At 36.0% G+C, this 16,186-nt stretch overlaps 1 protein-coding gene across 1 annotated transcript in view; it reads left to right on the forward strand.

The window, feature by feature from the left end:
* Positions 1-16,186, forward strand: part of HMCN1 (hemicentin 1) — a 515,334-nt gene that overhangs the window by 460,621 nt on the left and 38,527 nt on the right. Inside the window, exons 84-93 of the mRNA XM_004468435.5 lie at positions 89-223; positions 627-817; positions 2,422-2,503; positions 6,213-6,482; positions 7,045-7,215; positions 7,349-7,519; positions 14,028-14,198; positions 14,376-14,546; positions 15,441-15,611; positions 15,801-15,971. Of these exons, the coding sequence (XP_004468492.2) occupies positions 89-223; positions 627-817; positions 2,422-2,503; positions 6,213-6,482; positions 7,045-7,215; positions 7,349-7,519; positions 14,028-14,198; positions 14,376-14,546; positions 15,441-15,611; positions 15,801-15,971 (1,704 nt within the window). The remainder of the gene's footprint in view (positions 1-88; positions 224-626; positions 818-2,421; positions 2,504-6,212; positions 6,483-7,044; positions 7,216-7,348; positions 7,520-14,027; positions 14,199-14,375; positions 14,547-15,440; positions 15,612-15,800; positions 15,972-16,186) is intronic.

Consider the following 16,186-nt stretch of genomic DNA (forward strand, 5'->3'; position numbering starts at 1 on the left):
TTAACTCATAACTCACATTGAGCTGTTATGAATATTTTCCTAGGTTACTGAGAGGCGTTTGTGTTGTTTCCTAACTTGTTTCCCTCAGCTCACTTTGACAGCATCAATGGACACAGTGAACTTGTTATTGAAAGAGTGTCAAAAGAGGATTCAGGCACTTACGTGTGCACCGCAGAGAACAGCGCTGGTTTTGTGAAAGCAATTGGATTTGTTTATGTAAAAGGTAGGTAAAAGTGCACTATTTTTAATTTACAATTTATATATAATGACTGGTTTGTTTTCTGCATTCTTCTTAGGTAGTAATGCAATATCATTTCAGTTTTTTAAATGATACAGTCCTGTTTTACAAAGGTATATTCGCGAGAAATAAAAAATTATGAGCAGCCAGTTTAAATTAGTAAGCAGTAAGTAAAGCGATTGTTTGGCACAGAGAGGGCTCGTGGTTTAGATTATTTAAATTGACAAAATTATCTGGTTAATTAGCATGAGCAGCCAATTATGAAAAATTCATGAGGTTCTACCATGGCTTTTCCCTCTTTACTGAGCTATCTTTCTAAATAAATCAAAATCCCAAAGAAATCATCAGATCTTCCTTTTACTTTGTACTTGTCTTATGTATTTCCCAGAACCTCCAGTCTTCAAAGGTGCTTACCCTTCTAACTGGATTGAGCCACTTGGTGGTAATGCAATCCTGAATTGTGAGGTGAAAGGAGACCCAGTCCCAACCATCCACTGGAGCAGAAAGGGGGTGGAAATTGAAATTAGCCACAGAATCCGGCAACTTGACAACGGCTCCCTGGCCATCTATGGCACTGTAGTAAGTCACTTCGGAATTGTCGATGCCCACTTAAACTGGCACAGTCAGTGCCCCTCTGTGGGAGCCATGGATGGGAAAAGTTTCTCTTAAATTCCTATTTAAATTAAAAAATCTAAAACCAACGGGTTATTTTTTTAAAAAACTGAAACAAGCATTCAAATTGATATTTTTAGCCCTTTCAAATACAGAGGGCAATAAGATAATTTTGCCACTTTGTTCCCATTCATTGACTTATTTTTTAACCTTTGGAGATAACCTTCACAAATCTGATTTAGAACAAGGAAATTGAAGAATTATAAACACAACTACAAATAAAGTATAGGGTAGATTTCATCAGTAAGCCTATAACTATATTAGACTTTTCTTAGTTTTAGTAACTCAGAAAATCAATGTTAGTTCTGGGGTCAACTGAATAAAATATTCTTTAAAAATTTCTCAGCTATAGTACACTGGATAATGTGTTAGCTCACATTTGGTGAGACCTCTTAGTGCTTTTATTGTTTAATTACTATGATAATTAAATAAAATGGCCTATTAATCACCTAATCCAGTGGACCATTCTCAGGCTTTCATTCTCTTAGTTTCACTTCTACTTTAGATGCTGTTGATTTTTCCTTCATTTTTGAGATGATTTCTACCTTTAGCTGCTGTAACACTATGAAGTATCTGACCTCTTCATTACCACTTCTCCCCTTTTTCTCTACAAAAAATGTTACCATTTCTGAAGTGCTTGGTGCTTCTTCTAATGCCAATGTTAATATTAATACTAAAATTCCCCCACTATACAATTTCGGTTTCCTAAATATGTATCTCCAACCCTGAATCTTTTCCAAGTTCCATTGCCATCTATCTACTAAAAATTTCTATTTGGGTAATACATGGAACCTCAAATTAAACATCTAAATCAACATCTGTAGCACTTCTTGCAAATTAGTTACCATCTATTGAGTTACTATTTCTCTTGATGAGATCGATATTATCCCACTCACAAGATCTTTAGAGAAATTTGTTACTCTAGTTAGTCACCAAATCTAAACTATATAGGACTTATTTTTTTATGCCACATATATAGAATTATGTGACTTACCTTCTGCAATTTATTATTACAAGTAAATTCAGTCTTTCATTTTCTCTTAGTTTCAGACTTTTCTAAAGACAGAAGTCAAGCTAATGCTTTTTAAATAACTTCTATTTGTTCACTAGAATGTTTGTTCATTTGTTTTACTTTCATACTTTTTAAGGTATCATCAAGAATAGCATTGGTATGTTTCTGTAGTAAATACGTTCTGATAGGTACTTTAAAATAATGTTACTTTTGCTTTGGTGTCCTATCAGTTGTTTTTCCTGGAGAAGGATGTTAGACTATCTTAGAAAATTTTAAGGCTAGGCATTTCCTTTCTTTTTTAACCTATTTGTGAGGTTAGATTTATTTATGTTTATTTCTTTTAACCTATTTATGAGGTTAGATTTGTGTATATTTATCTGTCTCCATTAAAATACCTACTCAAAAATGGATTTTTGTATAAATTAATATCATGGGGTAAAAAGTGATTTGCTCTGCTCCATAGGCTCATATTTTTATAAAACACTGCTTATTTCCATAGAATGAAGATGCTGGTGACTATACATGTATAGCTACCAATGAAGCTGGGGTGGTAGAGCGCAGCATGAGCCTGACTCTGCAAAGTAAGCTTAATTAAATTCTAATTAAGCACTTGATTAAGAAATGTTACCTAATAAAGAATGTTTACTTTCTCTGACTTTATTTCATGTACCTTAATGGTAGCTTTCAGAGGGTGTCTAAATTAGTTTTCTGTTGATAATGAAGTAATTACTATCAAGCATAAAACTGATACAGACATTTTGCACTATTTTATCTAACACATGGAGTCCAAAATTGCAATTGTTTTGTGGCAGAGCTTTTTTGACAATATATATTGAGTGGGATAATTTTCTAGTTTACTGCAATTCATGCAATGTGCTTGCCAAAATATTATTTATAGTACTTAAAAAGTAATTTATTTTAAAAATTACTAATGTAAATGAGTTCAAAAGGGCTCCAAGGTCAAGTGCTATCAAGCTTCCACAAATTAACTGCTTTCTGGGTGGGATTCTTGTGCTTATCATGAAGCACTCATTAAAAGTCACTGAGAATTAGAAAAATATAAAAGGTTCCAATAGCCCACTGGAGGATCAACAGAACCTTTCCAGCAACTGACCAAGATAGAGTGCTTTGGTTGAGAATTAAAGCAAACCAACTAATTTTGTTGGTTTTATATTTTCTTTTCATTAAGATATCTGAGACAGAGTTTTATTAAGTTACATGTCTATCAAATGATAACCTGTAGGTTGTTATTAGAAAAAAAAAGAAAGTGTATGTTCCATGGCCTAGAAAAGATGGATAAAGCAAAGTTAATTCATTTATTAAACAAGTATACAGAGAGCACCTACTATGTGTGAAGCCCTGCTTAGGTGTACCACATTTCTTTACTGTAGATCTTCCCAGAAATGTCTATAGACTGATGTGAATTATAGCTCCACAAGAGGAGGATATAATATGCCACATTTCCCAAATAATGCTAAACGATACCTTCCTCCCTTCTTTTTTGGGAGATGTGTGCAGAGCACTACACATTTACTGTCTCCCAGAAGAGTGTTCCACTGACCTAATTCAAGAAAGGCTGCATTAGGTCAGGTCAGTGACACATCCTGAGAAATAATAACTTGAAATACGTGAGGAACATAAAAAAGCCAAAAAGTATAATTGGCCTCAAATTAAGATTAAAGCACCAAAAGCAATGTCTTCATTTACATAAAATGTTCAGATTTAATTGATAATTATATGAATGAAGGAATTAATTCAACTTTGAAAGATGTACCTATGGAATTTTATTGTTGTACTAATTTATAGCTTTATGGGATTAGTAAAATTATCAAGTATGGTATCTAAATTAAGATTCTGAGTTTTTCTTACACTTTATTGCCCTAATAACATGAGCAGATGATCTCATTATGTTGTCATTTACTGTTGAGTGATTAATGTAAGGCATTTACTTTATTCAAAAACAGTTTATTGTAAATGTAAACTGAACAGTGAGAAGGAAATAAATGCTCCAGCCCTGAAAGTTCCTAGAATGAGGTTAATGTAAGTATCAAGTAAGAAGGCAATAATATAGGATTATGTAGGGTATATATGAGAATGATTCATATCTGGGACTTGTAAGATACTCAAACCTTATATGGAATAATTATTTTTTAAAAGATGGTGATAGTTCATGGAAAACACTAGCATATTAATATCACAATAAAATATTTTATTCCAATTTTTGTCTTATGTTCTATTTATTCCATTTATCAATAAAAAATATGCAGCCACCACCATGAATTATCTGATATACATTATATTTCATTGAATTAATCGTTCCACCATTCAATTCAATCTCACTAAAACACCACTTTCATCCCACTCAAAAATGCACACAATCCCTTTTGCTTACCTATTGAAGTATAAACCCTGCTGATGTTCTTTAAAGATTCTTCATGAATTGATTTCGGCCAATGTCTAAAATCTTATATGCTGCTCTTCAGGATGAATTATCCTTTCTAATATCCTCATTAATTAAAACAAAACTAAATCCCACTTTCATGCCTTGCAGTTTCTTTCAAAGTGGTCTCCTCTGCTCATACAATCATACTCAGTTTTGAAGGTCCAGTTCAAGTCTGTTCTCCCCTATGACATTCTTTCTTGACACTGTAGACCAGTGTAAAGATAAATGTTTTGCCATCAATTCCATACAACTCCTTTTCTATTTTTTCAAGGGTTCCACTTGAGCAGCTGCTGTTGATAATCAATACTATTAACCTCTCCCTTCTTCTTGAAACTACTTCTTTGGTTGCCAGGAAACCTAATTTTCTTCCTGCTTCACAGTTTAGTTAATAGTATCATCTATCACTTGTCTTCTGTCTATTCCTTAAATATTTGTTCCACTGGTTTCTGTATTTGGTCCTGTTCCTCTCATTTTAGACTCCATCTGAAGCAATCTTATCCATCCATGAATGATTCACATATCTATAATACTAGTTCATATCTCTATTTTGAACTCCAGATATGAATATTCAGCTGCTATTGCACATTTCTCCATGACTGTTCCAGCAATCCAAAATGGATTTACATCATCATTCTCACTCCTTCCCACCAAATATGTTAATCTTCCTTTGTTCCACTGAATTGCCCAGGGACTGCATTGCCCAGTCAAAATCCAGTAGTCATCAATTCCTCCCCTTATACCATACCACTCAATGACAAAGTACTCTCTCCTACTGTCTTCTTTTTTCTCTCCATTTCCAGGAAAATGCTTTTGTTTGATCTGTTAAATTACTGTAGTTTATGCTACAATGTTACCACACATTTACCTGTATTTTAATGCGGTTAAAAAAAACAATGTGGTTAATAGTTATTAACTTGTCTGTCTTATCAATGGACTGTGAGCTACTTGAGACTAGATATTATATCTGTTATCTCTGTACCCTCCTCATCTAGCACAATGCTGAATAAATGGTAACCTGTCAGGACATGTTTATTGAACAAATGAATGATTGAATGATGACTTCTTACCTTAAAAATGATCAAAGCATTTTGGGACTTGGAGTTGTCCTCAGTGATATTGCAGGGACAGATGCAGGACACTATATATCCTGCTATAACCCACTGAATGGACTGGGAGAGAGAGTAAGCCACAACCTAAGCTATAATCCATGCTGTGTAGCAGCGCTCCAAAGTGTACTCATCAAATGCAATGAATGTACTACACTAATGAAAGAAGTTGTCGATGTGGGAGGAGTATAGGATGTGGGAAGTGGGGTATATGGGAACCTCTTATATTTTTATTGCAACACTTTGTGTAATTTATGTGTATTTTAAAATAGATAATAAACATAAATGATAAAAAAAAGAAAGCAAACTCTAAAAAAATGATCAAAGGGAAAGAAGTGAATGTTCACCACATAAAATAAAGACAATAAAAACAATGATAACTAATAGTTGTGTGTTTACTCTGTGTAAGAGCTGGCTTGCAACATCTTAGTTGAGTCTAACAGGAAATCCTAAGTAGGCAGAATTTGAATCCGTAAAGCATGAATGCAGTGTTTATGCTCCAGACTAATATGCTTTGGGATTTTAAATTTTTGACATTTACCAAGTGAAACAGAGCTATGAAAATTCTGTCAATGGCAATTACAACGTTAGTGCTTGGAAAGCTATGATATTTTATTTTTTTAAAGTCAGCCTAATTTTTTTCAAAATAATATTACCATATAATGTACAGTAACATTTTCCATAACATATAGTAATATATTGATATATCTGCATAAAAATTATATGTGCTTCTTTCCATAGGTCCTCCTATTATCACTCTTGAGCCAGTGGAAACTGTCATTAATGCTGGTGGCAGAGTCATATTGAGTTGTCAGGCAACTGGAGAGCCTCATCCAACCATTACATGGTCCCGTCAGGGTCATCCGATCCCCTGGGATGACCGAGTTAATATATTGTCCAACAACTCCCTATATATTACTGCTGCTCAGAAAGAAGATACCTCTGAATATGAATGTATTGCTCGAAATTTTATGGGTTCTGTCCTTGTCAAAGTGCCTGTCACAGTCCAGGGTGAGTGTGATCAAAGGAGTATTCATATTAAGCAGCACTTGGAGAAACCCAAATCATAAAAATGGCTAAGCATTTTAGTCCAAGTCTCCTTTACCATTAAGATATTTCTAGATTATAGGGCTAGAACAAAAGCACATCACAATTTACAGACAAAAGAGACTAAAGCAATACAGATTAGAGCTATAACAGTTAAAAATCCCAAACTGAAATTTTGATTAAAAATTAAGTCAAATTCGTCCCCAGAAAATCAATTCATGTATTTTGCTTCAAAGAATGATTTATATCCAGAAAAGTAAACATTATATTAACTTCTTGGTCTCTAACGTTTTAGTAGCCTTATCCAAGAAAGTCAGGATTGGAGTTGGGAAGAAACTGTAGTTAACTGTTTAGAAGTTCTCTCACTCTTAGATTTTAATTTTACCTTAAAGGAGGGCTGATTCCATAAGTTATTTCTCAGCAATTATAGATTCAGCTATAGACTCAATTCATATCTTAAATGAAAACTGATTTATAAATTTTATTTTGAAAAAACCTGAGACAAAGTACAATGTTTTATTTGCAGTTCATGGTGGATTTTCCCAGTGGTCTGCATGGAGATCCTGCAGTGCGACCTGTGGTAAAGGCATCCAAAAGAGGAGTCGTCTATGCAACAATCCTCTTCCAGCCAATGGAGGGAAGTCTTGCGAAGGGTCAGATTCAGAAGTGCAAAACTGTCAAAATAAGCCGTGTGCAGGTACAGCTCTTTATTTGCCTGGTAGGCATGTGCTCAAAAGATACTCATTTCTGGCCCCTAACTCTGGATTGCCTCAGAGTTAGCACTTCCAATTGAATTATATCTCATGTTTTAATTGTTCGCCTTTATATAGTGGATGGTAGCTGGTCAGAATGGAGTCCTTGGGAAGAATGCACAAGGAGCTGTGGACATGGCAATCGAACTAGGACCAGAACTTGCAATAATCCATCAGCTCAACATGGAGGGCGGCCTTGTGAAGGGATTGCCGTGGAGATACTCATGTGCAACATTAGGCCTTGCCCAGGTGAGACTCTATGAATAACATTAGGATAAGCAAAACTTTTATACATTTAACTCCTATAAAGGGACTTCAATTACCTTTTCTTCTCTGTTGTGAAAAGATGTTCTGGCCTCTACCCTTGAATATATTCATTTTCTGTGTTCTTAGTTCTGTCTCATTGGTAAACTTGCATGGGAATGACATTATTCTGCATTAAGTAAAATTCATTATTCAAAATATTAAGTAAAATACCTGATTTAATTGAACATTATAACAGGCTCCAAACTGGTGAATTTTTAACCATGTAATGAAAACATAATATTTAAAAAATCATAGAATTTGGGAGGTAAAGGGGACCTTAGGTAACACCTAATCTAGCCATTCATTTTCAGGAGAGAAAAATTAAGCTAGAATGGTTAGGTTAAGGACTTCCCCAGAAATACACAACTGGTGAATGGTAAAATAAGAACAGCCACCATTTACTAAATACCTACCATGTGCTTAGAACCCTGCTAGTAGATGCTTTTTATAAATGTTTGTATTGACTTTATAGAACAACTACTTTAGGGCTCTTTCAGATGAAAGTGACAGAAATAAAACTTAAACAAGCTTAAGCAGAAAATTCTACCTTCATAAACAGTTGGATCCAATGATTTGGCCAATGTTTTTCTAGCACATTTTCTATCTTTCATCTCTACTTTCTTCTCTTTGGCTTTATTTTCCAGTATCTATCCAGCTGGTGGGGAAAAAAATGACTGCTGGCAGCTATGGGCTCACAGGGCCCATATATTCTGAGACTTCAGAAAAAAGAGATTCTGTCACTCTTAGCACTCATTTTAACCCCTGAGAAAGAAGCCGTTTTACTCTTTGCATCACAAACCCATCCCTGAACTCATCTGAGTCCAGGAGAAGTTTCTTCTGATAGCCAGCCTGGGACACCTGCCCACCTTGTAACAAGAGGGGCAGGGCTCCTTGTTGGGCAACCTGAAAGGGATCATATTGACTGCAGGAACAACCATTCGTTCGTTCATCATGCATTCAACAAATATTTGTTGAGCATCTACTCTCTATATGAGTCACTGTTCTATGTGTTAGGTTTAAAATGATAACCAAAACAGACAATATCTTTAAGATATTAATAAATATAGTAAACAAACTTAGTGAGTTGAAGAGATGGAGCACACTGGGAGAAAGACTCTAGCTAGGATGGTCAAAAAATAAAAAAGGGGCGGCGGACTTGGCCCGGTGGTTAGGGCATCTGTCTACCACATGGGAGGTCCATGGTTCAAACTCCGGGCCTCCTTGACCCATGTGGAACTGGCCCATGCGCAATGCTGATACGCACAAGGAGTGCTGTGCCACACAGGGGTGTCCCCGCGTAGGGGAGCCCCACACGCAAGGAGTGAAGCCTGTAAGGAGAGCCGCCCAGTGCAAAAAAAAGTGCAACCTGCCCAGGAATGGTGCCGCACACACGGAGAAATGACACAAGATGACGCAGCAAAACAAAACACAGATTCCCATGCAGCTGACAACAACAGAAGCAGACGAAGAAGATGCAGCAAAAAGACACAGAGAACAGACAACTGGGGTGGGGTGGGGAGAGAGAAATAAATAAATAAATAAATCTTTTAAAAATAAATAAATAAATAAAAAAGGGCTATGTACAGACCAAAGAAGAACAATTATCCACTATATTGGATATTGCATCCTATTGTACATATCAGGAAAATAAGATTCAGAAAATACACTTTAAGTAATTCACTGAGATTACATAGCTAGTAAAAAGTGAATCAAGAATCTAAATCCAGGTTGATCTGATTCCCAGGTCAGTTCTTTTAGATCCTGGGTGTCTTGATGTGCCATTGAGAACTTCCATTATGTTACAAAAACAAATTACTGCCATGAAATCTTACAGAAAATTACCAAAAGCCGTAATCATTTTTTAATCATGAAGAATTGGAAAGCTAATATTATAATTAAGTATAAAAGAGTCAGAAACATCTGATTACAGCATTTTTGTACAAATTGTCACTATGATATCTATGAAATTAAAACTGAAGATATTTGTAAATGCCCTGAAGTAAAAATCAGTTTCTTCTCTTCACATTGAATGACTACTGGTTTGATACTTATTTGTTTATGTTTTATTGACTTGCTTACTGGTTTTTGACTGTCTTTGGTTATTCCCCAAACCCCTAAAATGATTGAACTTGGCAGTTGTTTCGACATAGTGTTAGTGGTGTCCTGGAGCCGGCCGATGAAAGCTGATGGTGCGTCTTTCTTCCCAACTGAGTTTAGTGAATCATTCTGGTGGATATCAACCATAGTGGGAACATTTACATCATGGAAATCAATAGATACTACAAATCAAAGTTTGTTTTGTTTTGTTTCTTCTCTCCAAAGAGTTGGTTGTTAAACATTTATCCGTACATGATTAGAAAATGGCTAGAAAGCCTAAGATAGTCTTTCTCATCCAGGGAGTATGTTAGAAACTTGGGGACAGAAGAGATTTTTTAGAACTAATTTGTTTTTATATAATGTAAAACTTACAGAAAAGCTGCAAGAATAACTCCTATATACCCTTTATCCACATTCACCAAATGTAAACATTTTCTAAAACAAGGACATATTCTTAACATAAAACACAATGTGATTACCAAAGTCAAGAAATTTCACCGATATAATACTATTATCTAATCCTATTTTCTAATCCAAAATCCACATTCAAATTTCATCAGTTGTCCCAGTAATAACCTTGAGAACCCCTTTTGTTTTCCACAGTCTAAGATCTAATCAAGGATTATACATTGTGCTTGTCGTGTCTCTTCAGTCTCTTTTAATCTGGAACAATTTCTGAGTCTTTCTTTGTCTTTCATAATTTTGACATTTTTTAAATGTACAGGCCAATTATTTTGTAGGATATTTTTCAGTTTGGGTTTGCTGCTATTTCCTCATGATTAGATTCAGGTTTTACATTTTGGCAGGAATAACACAGAAATGATTTCTTGTCCTCCTCAATGCATTATGTCAGCAGGCACATGATGTTAATTTGTTCCAGTTTGATGATGCAACTTTGATCACTTATTTAAGGTGGTGTCTGCCACTGTTTAGTTACTATTTTGACCTTTGAAATCAATGAATATTTTGTAGGACTACTTTGAGGCTAGATAAACATCTCTGTTTGTATCAAACTTTCACCCACTAGTTTTAGCATCCTTTTATGTTTCTTGACTGACCAGTTGTTACTATGATCTGTACAAATTACTAATTTTATAATTCCATAAGCCCATATACATCTATTTCTGGCTTTCTATTTGTATGAAAGAGCTTTCCTATCTCTTTCTTGTTTTTTTTTTTATGTCTTGATTTATATCAATAAGAACCCAGGTTTCATTTAATTCAGTGGTTTATAATCCCCCACTATTATTATTATTTTATGATGCTCAAATTGACCCAGATTTGGTTAGTGAAGGCCTCTTCAGTGTCCTCTTGACATGTCCCCATTATTCTTTGAGCACTTCCTTACTTTCCAGTACAAATAGATATTTTTTAGGCTCATCTTATATTTTTTTCTGCTTCAGCCCTGGGATCAATCATTCCCATGAGAGTCTTTGATCTTTTAATGAAGAATGGAATTTAGAAAATAAGATTTGGATTCCTAGGCTCCCCCCAGCAGGTGGAGCTAAGGAGGTTACACCTACATCCACACTCACGTTTCTTTTTCTATCTAACTACTGAGAAAGAGAAAGAGATGTATAGTTGATTTTCACTATTATTGGTAGTTAAGTTCCACAAAGTCACCACAAACACTGAATCGGTGAACACTGAACCATTGTTCCCAGGGAAATACAGGGCTAGGTTCCTTCAAGCCTCTGGTCACAACATTTTTGTCATTGGATCAAAAAATAAACTTGCTTTTTATGTGTTTCTGTTAAAGAACCTTATTTAATATACGTTGTTGTTTCATTAATACTGAACTCACAGCCAACAGCTATAACTCATATCTGAACAAAGCTTTTCTAACATATTTTCTCTGTAAGCACATCATAGCCTTCTTGAGCTTAGGAGCACTAAGCAGCACATCAGTACTATGCTATGGAGGCTATTTTTAACAGTGAAAGCACCAGTAAAAACCACAAGAATGTGAAAAACATGGTATTAAGTATACCTTTCAAAGAAAACTTTTTGACAGTATAAGAACTTAAACAACAAGGCGGAGCATCACCTTGTTCAGCCTCAGCTGGGAATGTGCACACTGGCCAAGTCAAGCTTTTTGCCTCTCTGCACATGACCATAAATGACCCTTAAGCACCATGGATATTGATTTGGGGGTTACAAAAAAAATTTAGCCAGTAGGTGCATTCACAAATATAGAATCCACAAATAATGAGGACTGATGGTACATAAGATGTATTTAAAAACCACTGGTTAGAGGAATATTTATTAAGCTGACAGTCCTCCAAAAGATTGGTATCTTTTGAGGAGGCCCATCTGGCTACCATTTGACAATGACTGTATAATATAATATAACAGATTAGTAAAAGAAAGAACGTTTTAAAAAGTGTCTTTTTGTAAACCATTGAGAATATTGATGAACGGTTGTACTAGCTCACAGCTCATACTTGTGTAGCTCTTGCTGTGTGTCCTGCACTGTTTGAAACTCCTTACATCTATAAACACATTCATTCATTTACCCTAGTCCCAATAAGGTATGTTCTTTATGATATGCCTATTGCAAATGATGGAACTAGACATACAGAGGCCGAGTAACTTGTCCAGAATCACGCAACTAGTAACAGCAGAGTAGCTATTTAAACCCAGGGCATCAGCTCCAGAGTCCTCGCTGCTAAGCACGGTGCTCTGCTGCCTTTCAATCATCAGAAATGCAAAGTAGTAAAGCAACAAGTACATTTGATTATGTTTTGCATTTTTCTTATATACTAATTCCTCTGTAGTCACTTTCTTTTGTATTATTTAAATATCATGATGTATTACACTTTCTCTGGTTTGTCATTCTTCCTTTTTTCTTATTACTCCAGGCATATAAAAGAAAACATTTCAACTCTCTATTACTTTTCATGCCATTAATTCAATTCTGGCTAGTGTTTTCTGGATTGATGTTTGTTTTTTTTTAAATCCTCAGTTGAAAATTTCTGCTTATGTATAGCAGAAACTATACAAGACATTAAATGAATAAATGTCATCTAATTATAATACTCTAGTAAAACATGCAGCTCTACAATAATTAATATTGTAAGACATTTAGGCTTTTTTAAATCAACAGCCTTGAAAACAGAACATAATAACATAATTTGGAAAGGCAGAATTTTTGAAATCACATAGAGTATGTATAAGAGGACTGAGCAGCAGCATTCTGAATCAATACTGAAGTAGTTTTGAGTAATATCGATCATATATTTAAAGGTTTTCTTCTTTCCTTTTTTGATTTGATAAAATATTTATTAATGCAACTTCTTGACAGCTAAAATGGATTTATGTGACTGTTCACCTGTGTCTACAAAGTGCAAAGATATCTAGTCAACTCAATCAGAAATCAGTTCATTAAAAGAAAATGCAAGATGCATTTCAAAATATTTTCTAAGCAAAGCAGACAAATGATAATGTCATTATTTGGTTTTCAACTTACTTTGCAGGCATCTTACAGACTGTATTAAGAGAATATTTAGACATGGATCTTAAGCCTCCTATTTTGGTTCATATCTTGGCTAACCCAATAACCAAAGAGACATACTTTATGAACCCATATCCAGGAAGTTCCCATTAAGCAAAAATATGACCTGATGCTGACTTATACATAAGAGAAACCATAATGTTGATTCTCAGCCCATGCGCCTGGTAGGAGTCAGTCTTGTGGTCAGATGGTGTAATGTGTTTAGTTACCAAAGGAAAGCTTTGCTATCACTCTTTGGAAACTGCTGGTCAGTATTTTCTGTTGTTTGGGAAGCAGGTGAGTGTGTTATTCAGGACTTTTAATTTATGAACATTATGTAATGGAGAAAAATTTTCAAAGAGTTTCAACTGTGCAAATCATCATGTTGTTGAAAGACTAAGAACATATTTAAACATGAAGCTGAATCTGGGTTCCAATTTATCATTGTAGAAATATCTGTATTGTCCATAATCACATCTAGAACTATTAAAGAATATTACTCTTAGTCCCTGCCGTTTTCTGCAGAGCACAGAGTACAGCCAAATACTTAGCTACAGTTTAAACAGACAAGTTTGTCTACATATGCTAGTCTGATTACATTTAATTCTAGTAGAGTAGCCCATTTAGATAATTTTAAGCATTTATTTTGGCATTAGGTAGCTTGTGAATTTACCTACGGCACAAATTCCCATGCAAATGTAACCAGAAGGAGAAAGGATGAACAAGAATTATTATGTTTCCTTTTTAAGACTCTGGGCTAATTTAACTCATTACTGAATTAATTTATTTGTATAATGTTGTTTGTTTTTTAAACAAACATGGTTCTGTGACCTGAAGCCCTGTCTCTTGGGGTGTTTATAGTTCATGGAGCATGGAGCATTTGGCAGCCTTGGGGTACATGCAGCAGAAGTTGTGGGAAAGGTACCCAAACAAGAACAAGATTGTGCAATAATCCACCGCCATCCTTTGACGGGTCCTACTGTGCTGGAGCAGAAACACAGATCCACATTTGCAGTGAAAGACACTGTCCAGGTATAAGAAATACAGTGGTTAAATCTTTGATAAATTTAGATCTGTCTCTTATGTAGGTAGTATATCAGTACGGATCTTTTCTATTCTACTGTGTTCCACAAGAATGTCACTCACCATACAATGCTCAGAGTCCTGTTCAGGTAGTAACCATGCACCTATGTTTTTCCCCTTTATCAGTTGATGGCAAGTGGACGACTTGGTCCAGCTGGAGTGCTTGTGCTGTATCCTGTGGAGGAGGTACCAGACAGAGAAGGAGGGACTGCTCTAACCCTGCCCCCCGGGATGGGGGAAGCAAATGTGAAGGGAGTGATGTCCAGAGTGATTTTTGCAATAATGATCCTTGTCCAAGTGAGTGTTAAAAATAGGGAGTCACCATTATACTTCCTTAAAATTTCATTAAGGCCTTACATCCTTACATTTATAATATTCTGTTACTGGATTCTTCTACTTTTGGTTTAGGGTATCAAAACATAGTACAGGGAGCGGATGTGGTTCAAGTGGTTGAGCACCTGCTTCCCACTTGGGAGATCCTGGGGTTTGGTTCCTGGTGCCTCCTAAAAAAACAAACTAAACTAAAAACAAACAAACAAAGGAAAAAATGAACTCAAGGGAACAAATGTGTCTCGTGGTTGAGCGCCAGCTTCCCACACACAAGGTCCCAGTTTCAATCCCCAGCCCCAGTAGATACAGTTTCTGTTGTATCTGTATAATACACTAGATGCCATTGATTTGCCTGGGCAGGGGCTGTGTCCTATTTCATTTTCTTTATGTGGGACCGGCTACAGGGTTCAACGACAAGAACACTCTTAAATGCTGACTGTTACTGATGTTGATGATTCTTCTGTGGAGGCAAACAGGCAGCTCTTTGAGTTAATTCAGTCGCCAAGCTTGACTTTTAGTCCCTAGCACTTGTTATCTGGAAATCTGAGTTTTACTGAATTCTGAATGTATAACCATTGCTTGTCAAGGACAGAGACTCTGTTTCATTCATACCCTCAAGCTCTTGTACTACTTTAAGACTCAGTATCTATGTTAAGTGGAATTGCACAATCACTGAAATGTGCTCCCAGTTTTTAATCAAAACAGCTAGACAATCTGCCTTTGAAAGTCCCCTCTTTATAGACTTGTATGTTTCTTTTCAATTCCTGAACACATTTTCCCATAACTTTTAGATAAATGTCATTGTTTAATACTTCTCATTTATAGGGCTCCATTTCTTGTTGTATGATTCTGTGTTTGTAGCTCATGGTAACTGGAGTCCTTGGAGTGACTGGGAAATGTGCAGCCGGACGTGTAACGGAGGACAAATGCGGAGGTACCGCACATGTGATAACCCGCTTCCCTCCCATGGGGGAAGAGCTTGTGGGGGCGCCGAGTCCCAGATCCAGCGATGCAACACCAACATGTGTCCCGGTGAGCTTCCTCCACTCCTGGCCGTAGAACGAGTACAGCCTTTCATTTAGTGCTCATTGTAACAGCTTATCCTTTCAAAACTTAAAATGAAAGTTGTATCGGCAGAATCACCCTAAGGGTAGATTTTAAAACCAATCTGTTATCAATATGTTTATATTGACCATTCTGTTCTTGTTTCCTAACTTCCAGTGGATGGAAGTTGGGGAAACTGGCATAGTTGGAGCAGGTGTTCTGCCTCTTGTGGAGGAGGTGAAAAGTCTCGGAAACGGCTGTGCAGCAATCCAGTGCCATCTCAAAATGGTCGCCCCTGTCCAGGAGATGCTACTCAGGTATCCAGATGCAGTGTACAAGCATGTCCAGGTAAGCAATTGAATTAGACTTTGGCAGGACCATTTCCAGCACATTTGGACAAATTAGAATAAGTGCCACTCTGATCCCACAAACTGCACAGTTGTGCCAACTCTGGGAGGAAGAATTAGAAAAAATAATGTGTTGTGTTTTTTCCCCTGGTTGGTGAAGCTCTATGCGAAGGCTCGTGTCCTTTAGCTTCTGCTTCTGCACTTTCAGGCTCCCTT

Source organism: Dasypus novemcinctus, chromosome 13, assembly GCF_030445035.2.
Source record: "Dasypus novemcinctus isolate mDasNov1 chromosome 13, mDasNov1.1.hap2, whole genome shotgun sequence".
In the NCBI taxonomy this organism is placed as follows: Eukaryota; Metazoa; Chordata; class Mammalia; order Cingulata; family Dasypodidae; genus Dasypus; species Dasypus novemcinctus.